Source organism: Hippoglossus stenolepis, chromosome 21 (genome assembly GCF_022539355.2).
Source record: "Hippoglossus stenolepis isolate QCI-W04-F060 chromosome 21, HSTE1.2, whole genome shotgun sequence".
In the NCBI taxonomy this organism is placed as follows: Eukaryota; Metazoa; Chordata; class Actinopteri; order Pleuronectiformes; family Pleuronectidae; genus Hippoglossus; species Hippoglossus stenolepis.
The window spans coordinates 8,277,153-8,304,425 of NC_061503.1; the positions used below are offsets into that span (position 1 = coordinate 8,277,153).

General features: G+C 41.8%; 4 protein-coding genes across 9 annotated transcripts in view; 2 read left to right on the forward strand and 2 right to left on the reverse strand.

Moving 5' to 3' along the window:
- Positions 1–425: 425 nt before the first annotated feature.
- eif2ak1 (eukaryotic translation initiation factor 2-alpha kinase 1) lies at positions 426–12,223 on the forward strand. 2 transcript variants are annotated; one of them, XM_035146772.2, is made up of 15 exons: positions 426–842; positions 2,887–3,054; positions 3,826–3,962; positions 4,173–4,207; positions 4,314–4,413; positions 4,506–4,586; positions 4,675–4,768; positions 5,043–5,085; positions 5,180–5,522; positions 6,137–6,245; positions 6,799–6,905; positions 10,633–10,747; positions 10,854–10,933; positions 11,399–11,632; positions 11,932–12,223. In XM_035146772.2, the coding sequence occupies exons 1-15, from the start codon at positions 665–667 to the stop codon at positions 12,055–12,057; spliced, it is 1,950 nt and encodes a 649-aa protein (XP_035002663.2). In that variant the 5' UTR covers positions 426–664; the 3' UTR covers positions 12,058–12,223. The 2 variants fall into 2 exon arrangements, with proteins under 2 accessions (XP_035002663.2, XP_035002664.2); XM_035146773.2 differs by lacking the exon at positions 426–842 and adding an exon at positions 2,384–2,647.
- On the reverse strand, positions 6,282–10,271 carry LOC118101103 (ankyrin repeat domain-containing protein 61). Of its 3 annotated transcripts, none has more exons than XM_035146775.2 (5): positions 9,761–10,271; positions 9,289–9,342; positions 8,874–9,045; positions 8,230–8,430; positions 6,282–7,654 (listed from the first exon to the last, which is right to left on the reverse strand). In XM_035146775.2, the coding sequence occupies exons 1-5, from the start codon at positions 9,880–9,882 to the stop codon at positions 7,055–7,057; spliced, it is 1,149 nt and encodes a 382-aa protein (XP_035002666.2). In that variant the 5' UTR covers positions 9,883–10,271; the 3' UTR covers positions 6,282–7,054. The 3 variants fall into 3 exon arrangements, with proteins under 3 accessions (XP_035002666.2, XP_035002665.2, XP_035002667.2); XM_035146774.2 differs by having other exon boundaries at positions 9,289–9,374; positions 9,761–10,267; XM_035146776.2 differs by lacking the exon at positions 9,289–9,342 and having other exon boundaries at positions 9,761–10,270.
- A 134-nt stretch (positions 12,224–12,357) lies between the features above and the next one.
- usp42 (ubiquitin specific peptidase 42) lies at positions 12,358–23,729 on the forward strand. Of its 3 annotated transcripts, none has more exons than XM_035146765.2 (18): positions 12,358–13,181; positions 15,000–15,249; positions 15,950–16,156; positions 16,319–16,429; positions 16,644–16,743; positions 17,321–17,388; positions 17,493–17,563; positions 17,692–17,774; positions 17,857–17,968; positions 18,082–18,222; positions 18,532–18,632; positions 18,876–19,041; positions 19,156–19,827; positions 19,932–20,014; positions 20,156–21,259; positions 21,578–21,891; positions 21,978–22,043; positions 22,657–23,729. In XM_035146765.2, the coding sequence occupies exons 2-17, from the start codon at positions 15,009–15,011 to the stop codon at positions 22,013–22,015; spliced, it is 3,612 nt and encodes a 1,203-aa protein (XP_035002656.1). In that variant the 5' UTR covers positions 12,358–13,181; positions 15,000–15,008; the 3' UTR covers positions 22,016–22,043; positions 22,657–23,729. The 3 variants fall into 3 exon arrangements, with proteins under 3 accessions (XP_035002656.1, XP_035002658.1, XP_035002657.1); XM_035146767.2 differs by having other exon boundaries at positions 21,581–21,891; XM_035146766.2 differs by lacking the exon at positions 12,358–13,181 and adding an exon at positions 14,304–14,831.
- A 317-nt stretch (positions 23,730–24,046) lies between these two features.
- The window catches only part of LOC118101104 (cytohesin-3), a 32,187-nt gene continuing 28,960 nt past the window's right edge, over positions 24,047–27,273 (reverse strand). The window contains exon 13 of the mRNA XM_035146777.2: positions 24,047–25,895. Within this exon, the coding sequence (XP_035002668.1) occupies positions 25,823–25,895 (73 nt within the window). The 3' untranslated portion in view covers positions 24,047–25,822. The remainder of the gene's footprint in view (positions 25,896–27,273) is intronic.

Sequence of the window (27,273 nt, forward strand, 5' to 3'; positions counted from 1 at the left end):
GTGAACTCCACATCAAGTCGGAACAGCGCCATTGTTACCCTTTATTATCATGCAAACATTGGAAATAGATATCAACGTGTTGCTTAAACACCCTAAACACAAAAATACAACAAATTTTGTTTTTCCACGTTTCTTTTTTCCTACACATTATGAAAGCACATAAACACGACTTCACAACTCCCGAGCTGGGGATCTTCCCGATGAGCACGTGAACGCACCGCTTTGACCTGTTGAGATGTTAGGACCCGTGTGCAAACCTCTCACATTTTACAAAAACGAATAACTAGTTTGCTGCAGCTTCGTTCTCACCCACTTTAAGCTGCAGATTTGTGTTTCTGATAAAACACAACACAGTGTATGAATGTTGATTTCACGCTGTAATTATAAAATGCAACATGTTCCATTATATTGGAATATTAAGTCACCATCGGTTATTTGTGGACCCTCCCCGGGCTGTTAATCATGGCAGTCCTCGGCATGGCTCTGACATATGAGGGACTTTAGCTTTTCTGATGGTTTACTAAACGTTTGAGAAGCCAACTTCTATCTATTTGGTTTTCATACTGCAGTTATGGGGTAGTTGTTGTGAGCTGGGCAGCGTTTGTTTCGTAACTATCTTTTTTTTATTTTTGTGCTGTCAAACCATCGCGATTCGCGTCCAGACATGTTCAGCTCGACACCCAACACCGGCGCGCTGCGCTCGGAGGAGAGTTTCAGCAGCGGCAGCAACATCTTAGTCCGATTCCAGCTGAGAGCCGCCGGGAGACATGAAGCTAAAGCTAACGTTAGCATGGAGAGTTGGGCGAGAGAAGAGGACGAAGAAGAAGAAGTCCAGTTCGACAGTAAGCAGCTGTTGTTGTTCTTCTGCTGTAAAGTCGCTGCATGTGGTTGACAGACATCCCCCTGTTAGACCAGAAGAACACTTTGACCAGCATGAACTGGCACAAGGCCCTCGTTACGCAATAATACGTCATGTAAACAGTTATGGGCTCATCCCAGCATCACTCCAGCTACTTACCATCAAATAACTCTTATTACACTTTGATTTATGTGTTTTCATCCTGATAAACCAGCATCTCCTACACTCAAAGGACCCAAATAATCTTGGTAATGTTTTTATTAGTGTGTTTCATCTAAAGTGTACCAATTGTTGTTTTCTTTACCTACTTTGTATTTACATTGGGAGCGGGTCCTCTCTACGGAGGCCGCCATGTTTTTTGCAAACTAAACACCCTTTGAGATGTTATGACAACTGCAGCGACCACATGCTCTCTGTCATGGTTGGAAGGGGAGGGGGAGGTGGGGGGGGGGATTCAGCTGCACCACTAAATTCTACACACTGAACCTTTAACTCATCAGACTCAACTTTGGTTTGTGGAGTTTTGCCAAAAATGCTCCTCAGTTTGTTATATTCTGAAAACAACAGAGACAATGATCGCTCAGCTTGTCCGGGTAAACCTGAAGTTGTTTTGAAACTGAGCTCAGATCTTCTTACACAGCAATGTTTGTACTACTGCGTTTCCACTTGAGTGTATCCCTGTTTTACTACTTTTTACTTTTTATTATTAAACTTCAGGGTGAACAAATGCATTTCCATGCACATATCTTTTAGCCTCTCCTTGAGCTCGGGGGCAGTCATCCATTCTACATAAGCCTCTGTTTCTTTGTTTTACACAAGCTGCAAACTATTCATGTTTAAAGCCCCCTCCGATGAACATTGATTGGACATTGTAGGAATAATCTCCATTAAAATGTTCCATAACAGGAATTATTTTTCTTTAATATTGCCAAATAGGATATTTTTTACGGCATTTTTGGGAATTTCTCAAGAAATACTTCATGGAACTTGATGGTAAAAAAAACAGGCATGTATTTGAAGGGGACTGTTGGGCCTTGGCAGAAGTAGGCACTCTACTGATTGCCATTTTAGTTTGTTCCAAATATGAGTCGTGTTTCAAAATGGGTGGATCATTTCCCAAATTGACACTGAAAAATGGCTTTCATAAGACTTTCTCTTCCTCTTTTGGGGGAAGAGGAAGTCTAATGGAAGTAAAGTTCAGGATAACACTTACATTTTAGAGTTATTTTCTCAGTCTTTAGAGAGCTCCGTCCAGTGCCTCCACAAGACTTGATGCAGCCTGTTTTCATAGTTTGAGTAGTACTGACAAGTGACCTTGATTGACCTTCAAATTGACCTTCACATGTAAAATCGGTGGAATACCCCTTTACCCTTAAACCTACTTGCAGTTGACAGATACGTTTGCATGGGTCCAGTAACAGCATCAGAATAAAAGGTTAACTCTAAAACAAGCCAAGACTTGCTACTCCACACATCCTGCAGTATGATGACACTGACATGAAAACGTGTCCTGTCACAGTGACCAAGTGTCTTAGCTGGGTCGTGTGTTTACAGAGTAAGGTAGGTGGAGGAGGCTGGTGTCCGCTGGACCAGGCAGATAAGCATTAACACTGTGCACACCCCCTTATGTTTCATCCAGATGAGCTCATTTTGGGCCTTGAAGGTGAATAGGATTATTCATTAGTACGGCTCTGAGTCTCGAATATTGCACCAAAAGGGTTTTATACCGAAAAATGGACCTACGAGAAAAAGGGATTGTTGAAATGATTGCAAAAGTTATTGAAGAAGGTAAGACAGCTGCAATTCTGTATGTATGAATATTTGATTTGATTGAAATTTGAACAAAATAACATATAATCTAAATCCTTTTTTTGTGCTAAAATATTCAGTTTGGGTCTATTGAGGGGGTGTTTTATTAGTAACAATTATGCAAAAGAGAAACTGAACAAAGAATCATGTCAAAACTGTGAATTTAAAAAATAATAATTCTCAACTGCTTCCTTCTCCTCCTCATTTTCAATACTCAGCTTCTGACACAGATAATAACCATGAGGTGTTAATGGCAGAAAGACATTACCCGTCCATCCAAGAGTTTACCTCTGCGATCCCCAACCACCTTCTCCTGGGCTCTCTTCTGGAGCAGCTGTGCTTCATCTACGAGAGGAATCCAACACGCTCAAATAGGCTGTTCAAAGGTAATCACAGAGCAATAACACTGGAAATGACAGTTAAAAAAATGAATACATGTTTAGACCCTATACCAGACTGTTTGAAGTGTTTTTAGATGAGTGTTTGTTGATAAAGATCGACAGTGTGGTTCCGGACGTAAAAAATCCCATTCATTTTCTGAGTAGAGATTTTGATTATCAGCCATAATATTGTAACCATCCAGTGCAGACTTGCCACAAACTACGAGACTGTCAAATGATGCTCTATGCTCCTGAATAAGCCACAAATCTGTATGATATTAACTGTGTTTTCAGAAAAATATGTTTTATTCATGATGTTGAGGAGTAGTACGACCCTACCTACAATTCTCAAGTGTAGTAGCCATTGTTGGTGCTCGCTGTTACCATGGAAATGTTTACCACAACTGCAAAGACCTTGTTGGTGATCAGATCGTTCAGGGTTAAATTAACAAGGTTAAATTCAAGAAGAAGCACTGAAAGTCATTGGAAAGGGATCATTCGCAATGGTTAATGGAATGCATTGTTCCTTCACACTAACAATAATTATATACACGGCCTTGTACCTTTACCTGCTTTTCTGTTTTCCAATATATTTTTTGCACCAAATCAAATGTTTTATTGTCATGATCCATCTCTGAATGGCCTCAGCTGGTAGGCCTTATAGGGATTTTCTGAAACGTCAATCTAGAAAATGAAAGTGTGCTCTTAAAGTGGGCCGTCACTGTTGCGCTCCATTGCAAATTCATTCACAAAAAAATTCTGTCGTCCCTCTGACAGTCATTGGCCAGCATTTAGCAGCCTTGAAACTCCTCTCACCTCTGGCCATAAGTGATGAGTTCAGCACGATCAGACTGCAGCACAACCGGGCCTTCACTGAGCTGCTCAACGCTGCCACCTCCTCAATGTACCCGCAGGTAACCGGACATGTCTCAAACAGCTGCCAGTATGTTTTGATCTAAAGTGAGGTTTTTAAAGCACTGATCAAAGCAGCAAACTCGGCTCACAGTTTAATAAGCTGATAGTCCTTTTCTAATGAAATTAATATATTGCATATTTTACTCTGTCGTGCTCTGCTCTGTGTTTGTTTTCCAATGTGAACATAGTGTGTTTCTTCTTTTTTACAGGGTCTTGGCACAAACACGTATAATCTTCCTGTAAGGTAAGGTGCACTTGGTGTCATTCGAATGTTGAGTTGCCTCCAACAACTGTTTTTAGTTTGTTTTTAGTTAAGTGTTATGTAAGATGTTTTGTTTGCCCTCCCGCAGACTTAAGGAGGGACTTTTTCAAGCACAGACGTCGCGGTATCTCAGTGAGTTCGAACAACTCTTTAGGCTTGGGAAAGGATCATATGGAAACGTTTTTAAGGTATTTACTTTGTTCTAATCCACACGGTTCCTCCGGTCCATCTCCCCTATAAGACATGAGTTCACACTCATGTTATCTTGATGATCTTGCAGGTTATGAACAAACTTGATGGACAATTTTATGCTGTGAAGAAAATTCTCATCAAAAAAGTCTCAAAAGATGACTGTATGAAGGTGGGTGGTCAGTATTTCATCAGCAGCAGCAGAGATGTAACACACCCATTATAACAAATTTAAATGTTTGTTTTCTTCTTGACTGTAGGTCCTCAGGGAGGTCAAAGTTTTGTCCAGCTTGCAGCATGTAAATGTTGTGGGCTATCACACTGCATGGATGGAACATGTTCAGCTTGCACCACGTGAGTATTTAAGTGCTGCCCTGCAACGTGTGTTTGTGGCTGACGTTTAACGACATACTGGTGAATGATAAGACTGTATCATCGATTAGACCAGTGGTTCTTAACCTCGAGTCGCCACCCATCAGTATGATCAGGCTGGTGCACACAACCCCCCAAAATGATCTTGTGACTGCCCCAGAAATTCTCTCATATCATATATATATATATATCTCACAACCCCCAGGTTGAGAATCAGTGCACCAGTCAAACTTTGTGTGAACTGTCTTTGTTACAGAGTCTCTCCTGCCTGAACTGGATTCACCTGAACAAGAGGACAAGTAAGATCAGTGTAAACATTATCACCAACAAATCTTATAAATCTTGCTGATGACTTTTTAATTGTGCTCAATAACTTGAAACTCTTTTTTGCAGTTCTGATGAAAGCTTGTCTATAGTTTTTCGAAGCCTCACTCAAGCATCAACAGATGCAGCTGCCTGTGACCGAGTGTCACCGAGTGAGACCCCGTCTGTCAAAGCTCTAGTTCCAGCCCAAGAGAAGGGCCAGGTGGTGTGTCCCCAGACGATGCACCGCATCCCGGAGAACTACGTCCCCTGTGTGTTTCTGGGGCAAAAAGGTCCCATAAAGAGCTCCAAATGTCCAGCCATGGGTTGGGACAGCTCCGAACTGTTAGAGGAGGAGTCTGGTAGGATCGAGCTGAACGACAAGTCCTGCATCGACGAACAGTGGACTAACGGATTCCCAACTTCTACAGAGGTAGGAGCTTGTCACTCAGGCATTAGACCAATTACATGAGAGATAAACATATTTTTTACAACACATATGTTTCTTTAGCAGTTTTCAGACATGAACTCTGGAGAATAGCCACACAATGGGGTCTGGACATTATGTATTAATTCCACTGAGGAGAACACATTATTGTTTACAGCACACCGACACCAGCGTTGGCCCGTTTCACCAAAAGCTCTCGCATCTCGTCATCTGTATGGGAACTGTTTTCTCTACAAACTTAAGGTATCGGCCTTATTATGTCATGATTTGGCTCTTAAATTAAACTGAACAGGATATCTTTTATTACAATCGATATGTTAGAAACCTCATCAACATGCCCGCTCACTCGCTGTGAATCCTCCGGTTACTCTCCTGCTGTGTTCTCACATGGTCTCATTCGGAGTTCTTACTCGAAGTCTGGCAGGAGCAACAGACTCGGACATTTGCGTTTTCATAAACAGCCCCTTCAGAAAATTTAAGGAGATTGTCCAGAGTTCAGTGCATGTCTGAAAGCAGTTTTTAAAATACAGAGCAAGTGATAAAGTGAAATATACACCTAAAAGGGTAAGTTCTCTGTTACAGTTCCTCTTTATCTGCAGGTGCAGTTCCACCTGATGCTCTACATCCAGATGCAGCTTTGTGAGCGCTCATTGAAGGACTGGATCTCTGAGAGAAATGAAAAGCCCAAAGAAGAACAAACCTCCAAATGTAAGTGTATAAGACATTATGCATTACACTGTAATATATTGTTCCAATACAGATTTTATTTATTTAAAAGCACACAATTAAATATTGCTTAGCGAAAAGCAGTAATACACAGTCGTAAAATGGGGGAACCTGCCCCTATTGGAGCAAATCTCAACAGTTTAACTCAATTGATCACTTCTGATTCAACGGCTCTCCTGTCTATATTCCCAAAGAACACACGTGCAAAAACTATCCATTAACATGTCATCAATATGAAATCAAATAATGATAGTGGTCAAGCAAATGCTTTGACTAGCAGCTGGTAAAATCCGCACTGTAATAAGCTGGTTAAACCTTTTGTAGATTTGTCCTCGAGAAAAAGTTTATAAAATGCACAAGAAAAAATCCTCACGGTATATTAACAAATGGCTCCATTAATGACATTTCTTCCTATGAGAGAAGTAACGGGCAAATATGAATTAGACATGAGTCCTGCTGGAGTAGTGACCTCAGTCGTTCTGTGAAGGTCTCACTTGTTTAATGTCCTTGTTTTGACCCATGGCTTCTATGACAGGTCCGTATGGATGTGTGGATACTGAGCAAACCCTCAGCCTGTTGAGGAACATACTTGAAGGGGTGGAGTATATTCACTCCAGAGGAATCATGCACAGAGACCTGAAGGTGAGATGCTTTCATGGTTTTCATTGACAGGCATCTGTTCATATGTGTTGTTATTAGATTTAAATTGTCTTTCTAGCTTAATGCATCGTTTGCAGTCACCTGTAAGTCGCAGTGACACACAGCTGTCAAGTTTGAGTGATATCAATCTGTTATTTAACGAGTCCGTCATCAGTCACAAAGGAGATGTCCTGTACGTTCTCCCAGGAGTTGAAGACAAAGTCACACAGCCTCTCGGGCAGCATTTTTGTCAGTTCCCCTTTCTTGCCTTGTACATGTTTTAAATAAATATAACTCTTACAAATATCCTGAAGCCTTCTTGGTTGCTGAATGAGTTTCAGTAGCTGTTCTCTCTGCTTGTAGAAACACGGTAATGTCAAGGTTGAGGGAAGGAGACCGTTTTGGTTGTAGACGGTGAGCGGGGATGTCAGGTTGACTAGTTTCCCCAGCATGGAGCTGTTGTTTACGTTGGTCCTGTGGTTCAGGAACAGAAACAGACAGTTCTCCCCTGCTCGGCTCAGCTTGTGGATGTCTGCTCCGTACCTGAGCAGCAGGTCCACCAGCTCCTCGTTGCCCATGCAGCACGCCTCCTGTAAAGGTGTAAGTCCGGCCTTGTTCTCTGCGTCGGTCTTGGCCCCGTGCTCCAGCAGCTCGGAAATGCAGTTGAGATCGTCATCCAGGGTTTTAGCGCTCTTTATGGCCGTTGCCACAGCAGCTAGGTGTAAAGCTGTGTTTCCTGTGTGCTTCACCCCCTTGAAAACAGTCAAGAATTTACATTACTTTTAATTAAGCTGTAGAATCTTTTAGCATGTGTTTTAGCAAGAGATTTTTATCTTTTTTATCTTGTGTGGAATACATCACTACTTTTTTCATTCTTAAACATTAACATAACAAGATTAACATCTGATTCAGATGTGTTTAACAATTTAATCTTTATTTCTCTGTGGCAAGTTGCAGTCATTGAAACATAAAATAAAGCTCAATAAACACTTAAAAACAAAACAAAATAATCCAGTGTATTTAATAAATTGATGAGTATTCAGATATTAAATTAAGTAAATGTATAAAATATTTTAATAAGTTAAAATATTATTCTTTTTTGTTAGTTGACCTCAGAAGAAAATTGCTTAGTTGAAATCAGCCGACTATTAGACTGTATGTTGCCTGCAACAAGCCCATTACTGAATTTGGTTTATATTTTTAATCTTTCAATATTTTCCTTTCACAATAAAAGACAAACACTATCACTGTGTTTGTCTTTTGTGTTTTATTGTGAAAATATACGCAAATGACAACTGCCAAAAACAAACAAAGGAACGACACACACCCTGTTGATATCTGCTCCCTGTCTGATCAAGTTAACAAGAATGTCCTTATGAAGGATCCCTGCGGCCATATGCAAGGGCGTCATCCCGCTGCTGTTCACGGCATCGACCTCAGCACCATAACTGGCGAGAGTTTGGACTGCAGACAGAGCAGCGTAGCGTACTGATAGGTGGAGAGCCGTCTCCTGACTCTCCCTCTCTACCTAAGGAGGAAGCACAAGAAAACCACCCCTTAGCCATCATGTTTCGAGGAACTGCAATCTTTTAGAAGGTTTTTCATAATACATGTTTAAATATATTTACACTTTAACACTTAGTCAGCACTGTAAATTACTTTTTGAACAATTGAATTTAACCCTGTCCATGTTGGGCAAGGAATGTCGCTGACAGGAGATTAAAGCTAGGATTGGTAATCCTGGTAAAACTAGCAAGAGCAGGTTCCACTTTATGTAGGTTACGGTGTATGTCTCCTTGGCTGAAGACTCCTGTCATGCGCAGTGAGAGCAGTGGCAGGGTGCGTGCAGGCAGACTGGTCAGTTAGTGACTGACGGGTACATCGACCAATCCCAACTTTAATCCCAACTTTATTGATTAATGGTTATCAGCACATGAAAAAGATTTCAACAGATAAGAAAAAACTGGTCACCTCTGCATTGACGTTCACACCATGCTCACAGAGGAGCTGTAGACAGGCCTCTGCCTTTCTGTGCGCGCCGATCACAGCATTCTGGAAGTTGGAATCGGGTTTTGTCCAAGGAGTCGAGGTACGCGGCCAACTGGTTATCACCTGGTGAACTGTGGTTCGACCGAGCTGGTCCCTGTGACGGAGGCTGAGACAGTGAAACTGATGCAGAGGAAAATGGTCCATTTCTACTGTAGTAGATAAAAGCAGCCAGTGACATGCATATTGTTGTACTTATTGTTATTTCATCAACTCTAGCTGAGTTACTTTATTATCCTACTAAACAATAGGCTTACACAATGAATAAACCACCTGATCCAACACTGAGATATTGATGGGTGTATCCGGGTGTGTGTGTGTTTGTGTGTTTGTGTCACACCTCATGTCAGGGTCTGCTCCTAATGACAGCAGGTTCTGCATGCTCTTTAGTCTTCTGTAAGAGGCAGCCAGATGAAGGGGGAGGCCCTGGGGCAAGACAAGTCAAGACAAAGTGGTGTAGTGTAGTGTAGTGTAACGCCACAAGAGCAACTCCCTTTTATACTGTTTCCTTTTACTGTCAGAATCTGATCCCATTGTAGCATCGACATTTGAGGGTAATTAAATGATAACCCTTATCCCTAACCACACCAAGGCAATTTCCTGTATGTGTAAATATACTTGGCAATAAAAAGAATTCTGATTCTGATTCTGATATGCATGCTCGTTCGTACAAGATTTCGTGATATTTTGATATATAACTTGCTGCGTTTTGGTCTATGTGAGAAGGTTTTCTGTGAAGGGAAGTTTAAACATATTTCAAAACTTTATCTGAGTCAGTAATTTAAAAACAAAGTCTGCGTTTTTGCATTTACCTTCCAGAAAATGTTCCCAGGTTCACCGACTTGTACCTGGATGGGAAGGTTGGTCCTGTGCTTTTTTGACATATCCTCAATACGTCCCACATCTTCATCCATAATAGCCGTATAGAATTCATTGTTGTGAAACTTAATCATGTTACTGCTCGTCTTCATGGTCCCTTTGCTCCTCCAGCAAGACATCGCAGCTTCCCTGCTGTCTGTGCTTAGTCTTTCAGGAGGGGAGTGGTTAACAGAATCGGGTTATTCTAGTTTGTGGTTGCAGGCGTTAATTTCTCGAAAGGAAGGTTGATTCAATTTGCAGTTGCTACTACTTCCCTTTTCTGTGTGTACATTTTTTCACCAGCTACTTCCGTTTCTTCAGTTCTGTGTTTTTCGCTGCGTCTGATTTAATCAACTCTGGTCTGAGAGTTACATGTCTAACTTAGATGTACGGCCTTCCTGTCAAGGGGGCCAATTACAGGGACTAGTTAAATACTCCAAAGGGTGTCACCTGTGGAGTATTCAACATTTTTTTCCTTTGTTTGTGGCACTTCAATAGTTTTATTTTAGTAAAGCAGGGGAATTATTACTATGTAAATGCTCACAGTGCATTCTAATCAATCATTTTGCAGTGCAGAATATAAAGTGTGTTTTTCCAGAATCACTTCTCATTTTTTGCTGAGTATCTACATCACAGTGTTGTACCATCTATCTTCCCATTAGAGCCATAGAGGGAGAAATATAAATTTTCTAGATAAGTAATATTGTATTCATATTGTTAATGTCTGCCCCCTCAATATTTGCATGAAACCGTGGGATCACACATGCAAAAACCTTGGACATTGCATCTTAACATCTTTATTTATAATTTGTTCTCTTTCCCACAGCCGAGGAACATTTTCCTCCATGCTCAGGACTGCCATGTTCGGATTGGGGACTTTGGTTTGGCCTGTGGCAGAATAATAGCAGATGGACACAAAAGCACCGCGTCTCCCCTCAGCGGTAACAATGTTCCTATTACCTTGTTACATTTTCATGGCGTGGTACCTCATACAACCAGTAGATGATGCTGTGTGCTTATAAGTCATCTGAGTGGTGTAATTTGCAGGTTCTTCGCACACTGGTGGTGTTGGCACAGTTGTCTATGCTGCACCAGAACAATTGAATGGATCCCATTATGATTCAAAGGTAAACAGTAATAGTATAATCTGTCTGTGCAATATCAACGATTCATGTGCAATCCATTAACTGTACATATTCTCAAACTGCATATCATTTTCACTGTCTTTACACTGTATATACTAATTTAATTACATTCATATTTTTCTACATTTCTTTTTTTTTTTTTTTATATTCCTCACGCTAAAGTATTGCATGTTACTTATTACTTCCTGATGTCTTTTTGACTCTTGCTGCTGTAATACTGAAAATGTCCCCATTGTGGGACTAATAAAGGAGTTATCCTATCTTCTTATAACAGCTTAACTATGAATAATTCAGACTTTATTTTTCATGTAAAACAGGTTTCATCATTGTTTTATACTCAAAGCATTTTGAACTTTATCATTTAGTCGTTACACCTTCATCATTTTCAGGACTTAATTGAAATTCTTAACAGTCTAAACTTAATTTGTATCGTTGTGGGTCTTCCAGTCAGACATGTACAGTATTGGAGTGCTGGCTCTCGAGCTATTCCAGCCCTTTGGGACGGAGATGGAAAGGGTCCGGACCCTTGGGGACCTGAAAGAGGGGAAAATCCCAGACTCCTTCTGCCAGAGATGGCCCGTCCTGACGAAATACATCATGAAGCTAACGAGTAAAGAGCCTAGTGTTCGTCCCACGGCCAGCCAGCTTCTACAGAGCCAACTCTTCTGCACCAAAGACATGGTACAGAGCCTTTTAGCTTTAAAAATTAACTACCCCTGAATTTTTATGCAGTAAAAAAAATTCAGAATAAATTATTTTGGCATTACTTATATAAAATCTACAAAGATTTAATAGATTTATGGAAACAAGTATAAATAACATTTAATTGTTACTTATCTTTATGTAGCAATTATTTACTGTATCTATTCATGTGTGGTAAAGTGCAGTTTGTTTGATTGTTGGCTCCAGGAAGACTTGATCACACTTGAATCTGCACTGAAAGTTCCTGACCATATCACGAATAATCCTTTATCCTTCAGGTGATCCATGGTTTGCAGAGGAGGGTTGAAGAGCAGGATGAGGAGATCATGAAGCTGAGGAGACAGATCAGTGAGCTTCAGATCTCACAGGTCACAGCCAGTTTGTCAGAGTCGGACAACACCTGAACATTAACAAGAAATATCCAGACTGACAGAACTTGATTCATGTAACCACTGTGCTATGAGTATGTGTGTTGATGTGCGTGTGTGTGTGTCTGTCTGATACACCTGGATGCAAGGAGGCAATTATTTATCTTCATTCAGCTGTTCAATAAAAAAACTATTTATGCTACGTCTGTTGGGATTTCGAAGAAGCATCATATGATTATTTTATTCATCATGATGTTGCTTGGATATGAGCACATTTATTTCTATGCATGTTTTCTTTTATTTGATGGTGCATTCCCTGTGCCAGTAACCTCTAAATCACCCCTACTTTCATACTTTACAAGAGGAAATGTTATGGGCACCCAGTAATCTTTCTTTTTCTCAGCAGAGATACATGATCTGTGCTTTCAGGACAATCGGGTTGTCTGGTTTTAGCAAGGAAATTATCTGAGGCCACCTGCTATAATATAACGCACATATTGTGGCAAAGACACTGGAAGTAGGGCAGAAAATATCTGACAAAACAATAATAATGATCTGTTATTGTTTAGAATGACATTCAGAGTAGCACAGGAGTAGAACTTGACATTTTCTTGTAAATGTAAATGTTTTTCTTTAATATTTAATTTCAGAATATTCAGTGTATTTTCTCTGTAACATTTCTGATGTAGAATAACGATAGGAGTAAACTAACAGGATTTTAATGGTTGGAATAGTAGGTTAGATATTTCTTTTATTCCCCTAAAGCCAAGGCACTAAGCCCGTTGTTGCGGGAAATGTCCTAAAACTGGTATAAAATGTGGTCGGTTGTTCAAATAATGCAAAGATGAATGATACTGCTGCAGCAATGTGTTCATCGGGATGTTTCTGGACAGACTCTGTATCGTGGCTTCATATACAGAGTAGGATTGTGGGCTGAACATCATGTACAACTGTCGGAGGTGTGTACATGCGACGGATCTTCCCGAAACACGTTCCTCGCCGAGAAATCACCGAAGCAGCCAATCACACGCCTTGTTTCATCCCGTGTGCCCGGATGTACCCGTGGGGCAATAAGCTACGTCATTGTTCACCGCCGGACACCCGCTGGAAATGAGGAATGGATTTACAGGCGCTATTAACGTGTTCGTAACAGATTCCAGGTGAGTGTGTTGTTGCGTTCACGACCCGGGGGCAGTTCCACCGTGCAGCCGGAACATTTGGTCGCGCCTGAGCCGCACAGATTAGCTGTAGTAGCCGTACACCGGTCCCTCTGTCATGTCGGAGAGAGCAGCGCAGTGGGCGCACACAGCCGCCGGTACCGAGCCCCTCCTTTCTTAGCTAAGCTACACGTCCCGTTACCCGGGCCTCCGACGTCCGAACCGCAGCCACTTCGAATGGGAAGGCGGAACTGCGCGCTCGGACGCGTAGAGAAAATGGCTGTGTCGCTCTCCGCCATGTCAGAGAGCGTCCATCGTGTAGCAGCGGCAGCTAGCGGCGTTAGCATCAATAGTACCACACGAGTGCCGCCACCGCACGTAACGTTAGCTTCTGCGTTACGTGTCGCCGTTTCCATGGCGTCGGCGGCTCGCTCGCCCGCAGTCGTTCCGTTCCTGTCTTCGACGAGAGCTACGGGCCTGTGGGCAGAGCTGCGTCTCCCTCACCGGGTTTAATGGAGCTTTAGCGCGTGTTTTATTGAAGTTTCGCGGTGCTGCGTGCTACAGGCCTAGCAGCCGTCTGTTAGCCAATGTGAGCCAGGCTGCAGGTGTCGTGCCAAAAAGTGATCGTCTGCCAGAAACTGATCGCCGTCCACGGGAGCGCGCGCACAGTGTGTTAAAGTTGTATCGCCCCGTTTACATGCGAGTGTAAACGGGGCGATCCAACCCCCGTGATACGGGGGTTGATAACGTTTGCTTCTCCAGCTCCCACGTTGACGTTGGTCGTTTTATTTTTAGCCATAGCCGCTAGCTCCTATCAGTTAATTGCTAATAGTTAAACGGCTAAGGTTAAAGATGCAGTGTGTAAAATGTAGTGACATCTAGTGGTGTGTTGCATGTTGCAGCTGAATACCCCCCCACCCTGCCCTCCAAAACATGATAGAGAACCTGTGGTAGACTTCAGTTGTCATACAAACTCAAAAGGTGTTTAGTTTGTCCAGTCTGGGCTACTGTAAAGAACATAGCAGCCTCCATAGAGAGGACCCTCTCCAGAAGTAAGTATAAAGTATTTGAATATAAACGGCCCATTCCATGGTAAAGAAAACACACATTTGTATAATTTAGATGATTACACACTAGTGATAACATCTCTAGGATTACTTTATATTCAATTTCTACAATACATCCTTTTCACCTAAATCTTACACATTGGATCTTTAACGTGTGCTGCTGTTAACGTTTATAACAACAGTTTAATACTTCAATGTTGTTGAAACAGGAGCTCTACTGACCTCCAAATGCATCATAAAGACCGGGGGTGTTGGTCTCTATGACGCTTCGCCGAGTTTGTTGTGCTACTCGACTTTGTCGCCACCACTTTGTCGCATTGTTTACTTATCTTTGTACCTTGTATGCAAAATGCTTCCAAACAGCACTTTAGCTTTTTTCATTTTTGACTAAAACTGGTCGCGATGGCTGTTCAGCAGCAGCAGTTGCCATGTTAAGTTAGTTTTATGTTGGCGACACTTGCTCAGTGTGGTGACGTCAACCAGAGTTCATGTGTTCAGCTGCTAGTGAGGGGAGGGTTTGTGTGTCTGCCTGTCTGCAGCGGTGCTGTGTGAAGCACCGAAGAACTGCAGGAGGACGTTGGTAACGGTACTGTTGCAAATTAGTATCTACTCCGATACTCATTTTTAGTATTGATTAGTATCTGAGTATCGTTTTTTTTTGACAACCCTAGTTAAATAGATTGTGTTCCCTTAAATACATCCCATTAAGAACAAGATATTTAAGTTGTACACTTCTGTTTTTCTCTTCATACAGCAATGAACAATGACCATAGTTGACAGATCTTCAGAAAAGTCTGACCACGAGTCAGTCGGGTGTAACCGATCTCCCTTCACCAGTGGAGACGCGGGGATGGACGGCAGCTGTTCCAGCAGCTGGGCGGTGGGTCCCACCATGCCGAGTGACTCTCCTCGGCTGAAGGCTCCAGGAGGCTGCCTGGGCCCGACACCTGGAGCTGCCGTCTACAACAGTACTCTCTCATCTGTGGACCGGCCCAAGGAGCAAGGTAGGAGCAAGCAACAGTTAAGCTTGTACTTGAGACCAATGTCAAGATTTTGCCACTCGTATTAGAAATGATTCTTCACACTTTTGTTAGGTCAGATGCGAAAGGTAAAAAAAAAATGACATCAGAAATGTCTGAAGGTAATTCATTTGTTTTTACACAAAATACCACGTTGCTGATTTCTATTTTCCTTTGCTGAATTGGCTGTGATGTTTTAAGTGACATACTCTTACAGGACGGTTGAGAATTATTATCTGGAAATAATTGCTCTGCTTCGGTCAACTTTCTGTTGGCTCCTGTTTCTGTATGGAGTGTGGCACAACTTGTTTTGTGGGTGTTGTGCTGCTGGTTCCACTCTACCTTCATTTATCCAGTTATGTAACAAAGCCAGTTTTGAAGCTGGAGCATGATCAATCATTTGAGCTCGTGACACAATTGTTGTTTTGATATAAAGAGCAGTAATCTGACTTGTTCAGGGGAAATTGCAAACTCTTTATCTTCTATTTTCTCCCTCAGCTTGTTTTACAGTGTTAGACATTCATAAGAATCACATTTTAGAATTTATTAGAATATCAGCAATGACTATAAGGTGTCAGATTATACTTAAATGGGCATTGTAGCATATATATATATAAGTATTTGTCCTCGATCTGGTAAATACATTAAATCTGATATAAGCAATGATGTCCCTCTGTTTGTCCAGTGATCAGCAATGGTGACGGCATTGAGTTGCCGCAGAAGGTCCTCTTCCCTCCAGACCGCCTCATCCTGAAGTGGACCCAGGTTCACCGTATCGGTGCCGGCCTGCAGAACATGGGGAACACATGCTTCCTCAACTCAGCGCTGCAGTGTCTCACCTACACGTCTCCATTTGCTAACTACTTGCTGACACGCGAGCACTCTAAAACATGTGAGCTAGTGTTCATTGTTTCATGGTGGGTCTTTGCACCCATTTTTTCGTGTATTTGTACGGTGATACAATACATATAAGTTTAGCACCGTCTATGAGCTGTTTTCTAGTCTGAATAATGTCTTACTTATCAGTGTTTTTGTGAATCTTTCCCTGCACCAGGTCACGAGCCGGGGTTCTGTATGATGTGTACCATGCAAAACCACATCATTCAGGTCTTTGCCAACTCTGGGAATGTCATCAAGCCCATTGGTGTGCTCAATGAGCTCAAAAGTAAGTATTTGTAAAGCTAGAATGCTGAAGTTGTGCCCTTATACAAAACATTTACCTAAAATGAATGACAGGAGGCGCTGTGCTGCTGTTTACCTTTTCATTTTGGAGGGAAACTATCTAGTGGGAGTATAAATTGAGTTATCTTCTGTCAAAATCATTGTTGGTATTTACCAAGCTTACATATCCTCCTCCATTGTGTTTTTTCCCCTCACAGGGATCGCAAAGCACTTCCGCTATGGAAGCCAAGAGGATGCCCATGAATTCCTGCGGTACACAGTGGATGCTATGCAAAAGTCCTGCTTACCTGGAACCAAGTAAGTTTGAGCCGAAGCTGTTTCATATATGAAAGGGATGAGACGCAATCATGTTTACTTTCAAAGGTTGTCCCAATATTTTCATATTTTTCTTATTAGATTTACAGTTCATGATCTTAAGTCAGGCACTTGACATTAGAAGGAAGTTTTTAATCTAGAAATTTAGTCAATCCACTGAACATTTTAGAGTCCATCCAGGATAAATCCTGCATAAAAACTCAATACAGATTATCCAAAGTATTCCTTTTTACTGCTGAAATATAGGAAATCAGTGCTGGGCAATGTTGCCATGTAGGTTTTGTACACATATGAAGCCTCCATGCATTTTTAACTTAAAGTCAAGAGCAGGGTATGTTTAATAGATACACTGCTGGCCATTGTGGTTTTCAGGAGACTCTTAAATAATCATTTTAACAATGGCAAGTATCAAGTCAGTTCTCATTTGGTACTAGCAGCTGGCCGGTTGTCTCTGTTTCAGTATAGTACAAACATTGGTTTGTTTTGTGATTAATAAGACAGACGGAGAATTATGTCTCTACCTTCGTGATATAATATCTAATATTTTTTTCTGTGACAGATTGGACAGGCAGACACAGGCAACCTCTTTCATCCATCAAGTATTTGGCGGGTACCTAAGGTCCAGAGGTAAGACATTAGTCTTAATTTTATTTTCTTGATTCATTTCTTCTTATTTCATGTTTTTGTTTCTTCTCTGACTAATTTCCCTGTCTTGTCTTTTTATTTTCCAGTTAAATGTTTAAACTGCAAAGCAGTCTCAGATACATTTGACCCCTTTCTAGATATCACTCTGGAAATTAAGGTAATTCCTCAAAATTCTCAAGTCACTTGTGAGTCTGATTTACAGCAAATGTGTGACAAAATGTAAATTCAGATTTGGTCTATTATAATAGTTCCAGACTCTCAAAATAGATTTGTCTCTCCACGCAGACGGCTTCAAGCGTCTCAAAGGCTCTGGAGCAGTTTGTTAAGCCGGAGCAGCTGGATGGAGAAAACGCCTACAAATGCACCAAGTGAGTTGTCAGATGATAAAAAAGTGTTTTTATTTATTTATGTCAGTTTGTCGCCTAACCACTCAACATTTGTCCCCCTAAGGTGCAAAAAAATGGTCACAGCCTCGAAGAGATTTAGCATCCACCGCAACGCCACCGTGCTCACCCTCTCACTCAAACGCTTTGCAAACTTCAGTGGAGGCAAAATTACAAAGGTACCCGATCACAAATTCAGAGTCACGCTACAGTCATAGTGTGGCTCCACTACGCAGTAAAGGGAAAATCTGATTTGTGGTTTGATATTAATCGGTTGCTCTGTGTCCAATAGGATGTAAAATATCCAGAGTACCTGGACCTGCGGTCGTTCATGTCTCAGACTCAAGGAGAGTCCCAACTCTACGGCCTGTACGCTGTGCTGGTCCACTCTGGATTCAGCTGTCACGCTGGACACTACTTCTGCTATATTAAGGTACTGGCAATGCTACAGATCAATGTTCTACTCTATCAGGACACTGCTGTTGCCAAGTGTACCTGCACACGTTTATCTCCTCAACACTTCAACAACTCACTGTAGCAGAGATAAATGCAGAGTTCCCACAAAATCTTGAACAGACAGTATATGTTCTATTGTAATATGTCTTAAAACACATTTGTATATGGTGATATTTGTACTCAGATTTCTCAACTTTAAAAATCATTTTCAGAGACTGAGTAAACATTTGGATAACAAGGATGAATCTGTTGTCAAATCTGATGACACTTCTGTTGTGTCTCACAGGCGAGCAATGGTCAGTGGTATCAGATGAACGACTCCTCTGTGTCCGTCAGCGACATCAGGACTGTTCTCAACCAGCAGGCCTATGTCCTTTTCTACATAAAGTGAGTAAACCACAATAGTCTGTAATTTATTTGGTCGTAAATTAACTAACTTAACAAGAAATGTAATCAAAAAAATGTTTAACTGAGGAGTAACTAAAGTAACATTTTGACAATCAAGTTCTCTACTGATTGCCATTCTAGTTATTTATCCATTTTGATGAGAAGATGGTCTGAAAAAAATTATGAAAAAAAATGAACCTTGGTCACGTAGATGCTAATGTGCCTTCCTTTTGGTATCATCAGGTCCAGTGATGGGAAAAAAACAGTGGACTACAGTCACATGAACCACAACCCTGGAATCCCTGGTCAGTCGTCACCACGTCCGGTGGTGATACCACGCATCAACACCACCGTCCATCAAAACAACATTGGCTTTATAGGTCCCCAGCTGCCCCCACACATGACCAAGGTACTGCACACGTGCTAATGTCGAACTACTTGTGATTTATCATGTTTCAGTTTCTAGTTGGTGTTCTACCTTGACAACAAATATTTCCTTGTGTACCTCATGTTTCCTTCTCAGAGCACTCTCTATGTCAATGGGAATGGATCGCTGAGGGACTATCCCACAAGCTCCAAGCCCAGCACCAGCAGTAGTGCTGTAGGAAAACCTAACCACGGACTGGCCTCTTCCTCCTCCTCCATCTCCCACTCAATCAGCCGGCCCACAATGATCCCAGACCATGACAAACGTCAGAAGCTTTCATTTTTCATTGGACAAAGCAAGCAGAACCGCCCATCCTCCTCCTCCTCCTCATCCTCTTGCAGCCAGCCTTCCTCTGCCAGCGGCTCCTCCTCCAGCTCTCTATCCTCCTCACAGTCTACCTCAGACGTCCACTCAGACGTTCGGTTCATTCCACGTCAGCTTCACCACGTTAACGGCATGTCTTGCAGTAACGGCGATCACCACACTGGAGGTAATGGAGCATCATTCCTGGTGCCGTACGGCCAAGAGTCTTCTGAGGAATCAGACCAGGAGAACTGTGGCGCTCTGGAGAATGGCTGCTTAGCTAAGTCTCACCTCAACGGTAACAACAGAACAGGAGGCGTCTTTGAGAAATCTCCTCAAGCCACAAACAGAGAGTCAGAAGTGCACCATAATGGTAACGGATTATTGTATGGCGTCTCTAAATCAGGCCAAAATGGACACCATTATGGACAACACAAAATGAATGGACACTACACCTCTGACAAGGTAAAATGCTTTGTGTTATTTCTATCGCTTTATGACATGTTCATTATTTGTGTTGATCAGTTTTTTTGAATAAAAAAATGATCTATTGTTTTTATGCCCTTCAGATCTGTGGCAGTGATCATGGATCTTTGTCCTCGGGGGCTACCATTGCTGCTAATGGTGTAGATGGTGACCATAGTCCAACAAGGTAATGTAACATTCTAACCATGAGCAAGACAGGTTTTATTTATTTATTTTATTTAGTGAATTATTAAGTTCTAATTGTAATTATCCTAAAGGTTTGGTTTATAGCATTTCTAATCTGCTTGTCTGTTTTTGTTTTTCCCAGCAAAGAGGCGTATAATTCAGCCTCGTCATCACAGACCTGTTCTTCTCGGAGCATCCATCCTGCTGCCAGTGAAAGCCAGCACCTCTCCCCTCCTCACAAAAGGGCTAAAAGTGTGTCTGAACCCCTGCCTCAGCATACAGCACCCTCCACTGTTAGCATTCCACCTTCAGCTACTGCTACAAAGACCCATTCTGTTGCATCTGGAGAATCTGCTTCCTCCTCAGCACATCATGGCAACCCCGCGGCCTTATCCTCCCCGGCAGACCGCTCCGAGAGCACCACTGGGGCATCTGCTGCTCCACAGAAGGTTAGCGTAAGTGGGGATGAATCCAAGAATCTACCACAGAAAAACGGGCCGTCAGCAGGGATGGAAGGAAGAACGGACGCCAAGGAGCAGCAACAGTCCAAGCCCAGTTCTAGTGGCAGCGATGGACAATATTCCAGAGACAGAGACAGGCTGCACTCTGACTGGAGCAGAGAGAGACACTACAGGGACCGGAGTGAAGAGCGGGAGAGTGACGGTGATCGGCATCGGCACAGACGGGACCACCGAGAACACCGCCACAATCATCGCTTGCACAGTGATCATTTGTCTCCTCATGATCGACATTACAGAGACTGGGACTCTGAGCGTCGCTATGAGCGGACTGTCCACCACCCCAGGGAGCGCAATCGCGACAGGTCCTCTCACCATTACCACCGTCATCGATCCAGAGAGGATTGGGACTGTGAGCGGAGGGGGAACGGTCACTCCCACCGCGAGGAGTCTCGCAGTCGCTCGAGGTGGCAGCAGGAGAGTCGAGAATCCCGGGTAACGAAGGAAAAGAGCAACGGCAGGGAGAGGAACTCTTACCCTTCAAAAGAGGAGACTTCCTTTCCTGCCACAGTGTCAGAAACATCGGCAAAGTACAAAGGCTCGCCGCCTCTGCCTCCTCTCTCCATGTCGAGATCAGCTCCAAACACAGACGATCAAAATCACAAGAGGACTGCTGATAATCTGAGCAAGGAGAGAGACGAAAGCCCTGAGGCCCGTCACTCTAAAAAACACAAAAAGAGCAAGAAGAAAAAGAAGTCAAAGGACAAAGACAGACACAGAGAGAGCGGGTGAGTGATACTATTGATCCATTTTTACAAGGAGAAAAATGCTGACCATTCTGTGTTCAGCTTCTCAAATGTAAAGTTTGCTGCTTTTCTTTATCATATAACTGTGAACTTTAAATTTTTGAGTTTTGGCCTTTTTGTCAAGAGAACAAGACATTTGAAGATGTCGCCTCAGACTCTGTTGTTGCAATGGCACTTTTTTCTTGATATTTTGTGTTTCACATGGTTAATCATTAATAAAAGTAACTGAGCCCTCCAGACAAAGCCTTATATCTCAGTTAATTGTGGATTAAGACTAATGTGTTTTCCATCTTACCCTAGAAGCTCTGACGTGGATTCAGACAGAATTGCTGAAATAAAAAAGAAGAAGAAGAAAAACAGGCGGCAGCGGGATGGCGAGGCCAAGCAGCAGAGCCCAGGCGCCGCACCGAGACACAAGAACAGAAGCAGCGAGGAACGGGAAAGCTGCAAGCGGAGTTACTATGACACCAAGGACGCTACACACAACTATGGTTTTTTACCAGAAAAACGCCGGCGCATAGACTACGCTGATCCTCGCATTGACCATCTACCCCCCCCTCAGCCCATTTCAGCCACCAATGGTTCAACTCACCGCCATCTCAATGGACACACAGGTATTACAGGTGTTTTCACATACAAACCATACTATAGCTGAATTAAATGCTGTGTGTCAGTTTAAAGCATTCATTCTGTTTTCTAGGAAACGGTTACAGTCGAACCAATGGCAACTCCCACTGATTCTCCAGTGGCCTGAAACACTGACTCTGTGAGTGGGCGTCCTTTTTACTGATCATCACTGTTTGCTGTAGTAGTGTCAATGCTAATAAACTGTATCCCTTCTCGATACCGATACCAATACCTGGACTTTTTGTATTGGCTGATAAAGAGAACCGATCTGATACCATTGCATATCAAAAAAATATATGTATTTTGATTGATTGATTGCTATCATTGTTGTATGGCCTGGCTCAGGTTAAAAACTGTATATACATATATATAAATACATACTGAGACTGGAAATGACCAACTACATAAAAAGAAGTTCTATGGCGTCATTCTTTAACAGTCGTATCTGAAAAGAACACAAATAAATAAATCTCTAAATACACAACGATGAACTCAACAATTTGTTGCGAGGCTCTTTGTTCGCTTGAATGCTGTTTTAAAAAGTTGAATTCCCTTCGTCTGGGTGAACTCCTCGTGCTCTTACATGTGATGGTTCTTCAAATACCTAATGACACTAGTGTAATCCCTCCAGACTGAGGTCTTGAAGTGGAAGTTTTAGCCTGGGACTATCCTGTGTAAAATGTTGCCAAATTACACAATAGCTCATAGTTCTGCCTACCAATTTTGACATGGTCTCTTCTTTTTCATTTCAGGCGCATCAACACCATTTTAACAGCAGAGGAATGAAATCAACAACCTTTTGACATGGTGCTTCTTCTTCGTTGGGAATAAATTGTATTTTTACCAAAAGTTAAGTGTTTTAAAATATTCCGAAAATCTTTTTTTAAGGCATTAATTATTTGCCGTAATTCTCTTTAACTATGGGTAAAAAAAATAACGCTCACCTTGTTGAACATGTATGATGAAAAATATTAATATATACTCGTATGAACACAAACAAAGCCTGGAGCTTAAAACATCTCAACTGCTGCTCAGTGGAACTCAGGACTCGAAAAACTTGTTAAACATCCCATTACGGATTATCCACCCGCTTCGAATAAGAATGAAACAAAAGGGAAGATGTCACTATATCTACAGAGCTTCTGAGTTTTTACATCCATCCCACTGGGAGCGGACGAACTGCAGGAGGGAGATTTTCACGAACGAGGCGGCCGAGCGCAGTGGTGGGAACAAGGCTTCGCTGACTGATGCCTCCACTTTAACCCTGGACAGACTTGAGGACATTTCCCTGCTTACGTTTTTCTCCTTTTTTTATTTTCCCGTTTCCATTTTTGCTCTGAAGCCTAAGATTCACTCTGTAATTTTTAAACTTTTTTCACAAGATGAGGAGTTTTGTCTCGCCTACATCACAACTCTCTCACTCGCTCTTTTTTTAAATGTTCAGAAAGAAAGCATCAAACATTTATCATCGCTGTGGACCATTTGTGTTTGCTTTTTAATGAAAACTACAGTTTGTGTCTTCTCGCGTCATAAAAGAATACTGTGAATTTAATTTTGAACTGTACTATCAGTTATTTTATATGTACAAAAAGATCCTGTATCAGGATTAGCAGTAGATGTTTTGTTGTTTTGCTTTTGTTTTTAGAACACTTGTTAATTTTGACCATGTTCTTTGGAGTATGGATTGATTTCTCTTTTTTTTTTTTCGTTTTGTTATGTTGTGTTTTTCAACTTTAGACAGACGTTGGAAAAACTGCTGTTATACCTTTTTAGTTTTAGCATGTCAGAATTTATACATTGTATAAGGTAAAAGCCTTAAAATACATTTGTTTATGTCTGTAATTTGTTCTTGGTCTTTGACGTTTACAAGCTGCATTGAAATGAATGATAAATCTTTAGTGAGGAGAGTTGCCGGGGTTTTTTAGAAAGCTCTTGTATCACACAGAAGAGACTGATTGTATTCAGCCTCTTGAAGGGCAAACGGTTGAATCACGATGTATCAGCGAGGACTGAAAGTGATGGCGCTCTTTATTCAGGTGTTGTTAAACACCCACCTTTCTAGCTGTTCGAGGAGCAAAGACCTTGCTCGGGTGTAAAATACCAAAGAGTCGAGCTCTTCTCACTGAATTCACACGGACACTGTTCACTGATCAGCATGTGTTTTTTAATTCAAAGTCTTCACATGAGCGGTTTACCCAAGATCAAAACCGGAAACCTGCACCTAAACAATGTGGGTCGGTTTGACGGACCTTGGGATTCCAGTCAGCATTCACATGATTTAAGTCCACGTTCTGCACGTTTTGTTTTTTTAACTTACCATGTCCTGTGAGTATGTTTTTTTCTTCTATCTTAATTCAAGAGCGTGATCTTAGAAAGCAGGACTTATTGATTTCATGTTCAGATTTTGTAATGCTCTCTGTCAAAACCATGCGCTCACAATCAAAACGCTCCCTGCTTGTGCTTGGATGTTATGGTGCTACAAGTCTAGTTCTAGTCCACTTCCCTAACCAATAGAATGCCAGGTGTAGTTACTATGAGTGAAGTTGTCCCGCCCTTCATTGAGAAGGAGTCCAGCAGATCTCTGGTCAACATAAAGCGGCAAAATCAAGGATGTCAAGTTCTTTTTATGTTTTCAATACAGTTACTAGCAACTATAAAAACAAAAAAGGCGACCCACCACAGCTGGCATTCTGTTAGTTGGGACAGACTAGAAATCCGAACCATTTCTCCTGCGCACAGGAACGAGAGCTAAAGCTGGAAGGCTGGGAATGTTTTGAGTGCGAGTGCAGGGTTTCGAGTGAGCGCATTACAAAATCTGAGAAATAAGCCCCGCTCACAAACTGAAAGAACACTCTTGAACAAAGATAAGGGGGGAAAAAAACACCATTAGGTCTCTGTAATGTGAGTTTTTCTCTCATGAATCATCACATTATCTGATCTTCAGTAAAAACACTGTGTGAGGAGACTTCACTGCTCCGCACAAGGTGCCACTTCCACTACTATAAACTGTTGAACTAAAAGGTGAACGGGTACAGGCTATGGCTGTTATGACTGACATGCTACATAAATACAACAAAGAAAGAATAAAAACCAGTATGTACATTATATATTATACATGCATAATGTAATGAGTCTGGGGCTGCCTCTTTTGTTAAAAACAATAAGCAAATAAATACAAAAGAAATGAACACAGAGATGCATCTTCAATATGTAACGGTACAGAACTAATATATATGATGCAACAGTGGCCACTTGAAAGGGTCGTTCCTCTAAGTGTGTGTGTGGTACTATTTCCCCTGAATCGTTTACGTCTTCGTTTTCAAAGAGGGAATAAGGTGGCACACGCTAAATTACAGAAGAATATGAGCCTGGATTTCATTTTCTTGGTTAAATCAGTAAGTTTGCATATACAGATACACAACAATCAGACCAGCTGATTTAAAAACTCGAGGCTTTCCGTAGTTAACGGAAAACATTGGCGTCGGCAACTGCTGATGCACGAGACAATTAAAGAATCAAAAGTTGGCGTCTGGGGGTGACCAACCTCACCAGGTGGAGAGAGACCGGAGGGATTCAGGTTTTACATCCTGCCCGTGCGTTTGTTGTGCAGTAGATGTAATTCCCCACACGTCCAGCAGAGGGCAGCAGTGCCACAGACACATTACGCAAAAATGTCCTATGATTCCAGTCGTGGCTGCTCCGCCTCTAAACTGTGGTCCTCAATGAACATCCAGCTCGGTGAAGATCCTGCAGGTCCTTATTCTCCATCTACACCTTCGCCTCTGATCTGATGTGCAGACGATCCTCCGGCTCCCAGACAAGCTTGACCCGAAAACTCCCACCTGTGTCTCCTGGGGCCGTGCTGGTCACAGAGAGGGCAGTGATGAAGACGAGGAGGATGTGGAGCGCGGGCGGACATCACTTCTTATTCGCTATCCTCTTCTTCCTGGTGGCCAGCATGTCGTAGAAAGGATCCCTGCTGATGCTCGCTCTGTGGGGAGAGGAGAGGAAGGAGCACGTCACTGAACTGTCCACCACATCAGACCTGCACACATTCCTGAGTCCTGCACTGAATTGAAAAATTACCCATCAAAAATGCTGAAATCTATTATAGAGCCTAAAGAAAACCTCAAACACGATCAGTGTGTGATGTTTAGAGCTTGCTGGGACTAATTCTTGATTCGATTTAGTAAATCCTAGGTGTACAACTCTGACCTTAATCCATCTCGTCTCCATCAGTCAATGCACCTTACAACACACCACTTCCTGTGCCTGCACTGTATTCTGTCAGGCTTTATGAAGAAAGAAAAACCCATCTGCCATGTGATCAACACCAAAGCCTGACGTTTGCAGTGATTTCACCCCCGGAAACCTGTTCTTCACTCACTCCTCTCGCTGTGCTATAAATATCAAAACATCTTGCTATTTATGTTATCCACACAAAAAGAAAAGGAAAGAATGCAGCAACGCATCCAAAGCTTTATTGCTTTATTTATATTATTAACTGTGAGGGTACGATGAGTGTGATGGGTCACTATTGATTCATTGGATAAGGTTTCTAATATGTTACTATGACGATTGATGTTAGTTTTCACTGTATATTTTATGGGGACATCAAACACATCCGTGTGCTTGCAACTAAACTTAACGACATAATGTGACAATTGTGAAGCTGAAAATTGCGGAGTCATCTTTGCTGCTGTCAAACAACAAATCAGCAGGTTTAGGTGCATTCTTCCTTTAATGTCGTGATTCATTATACTTTTCCATGTTTGTTTTGGTAAAAAGGAAACAAGAATTCAAGAATAAAATAATAATATTCCGACATTGTTCTCATTATATTATATGCATGCAGTTGCAATATTATAAGAATATAGTCATAGTGTTACGAGAATAAACTTGTAATATGAAAAAAATCTTAATTTTAGGCTACGATTGATTTTACAGAGGGAATTTCAGAGGATCAGCCTGTCGCCTTCATTAAAATGAGAAATGAGGAGCAGCACAAATAACGCTATACGTAATCATTTGGCTCATGAGGACCACATTACCATTAGTGTCAGGACTTTGACAAGATTGTGCAAGAAGCTGAGTTTATAATGAAGAAAGAACCACACACATTAGGAGGTCTTGCCTCTTCTGTGGAGGAGGAATTGTTTTCTAGTGGTTGACTGCAGAGTTATCGTTGTTCTATATTTAAAGAGGTCTCATAGTTTCTCAAGAAACAACGAGAAAGAGTTGAACGACTTTATAATGATAATATTACACCTTTTTTCACGAAATCTCAGATTTTATTTACTTCATTATGTCCCTAATACTCATGATTTATTATATTATATTGCGCAACATTAGCATCCACTTTGTTTTGT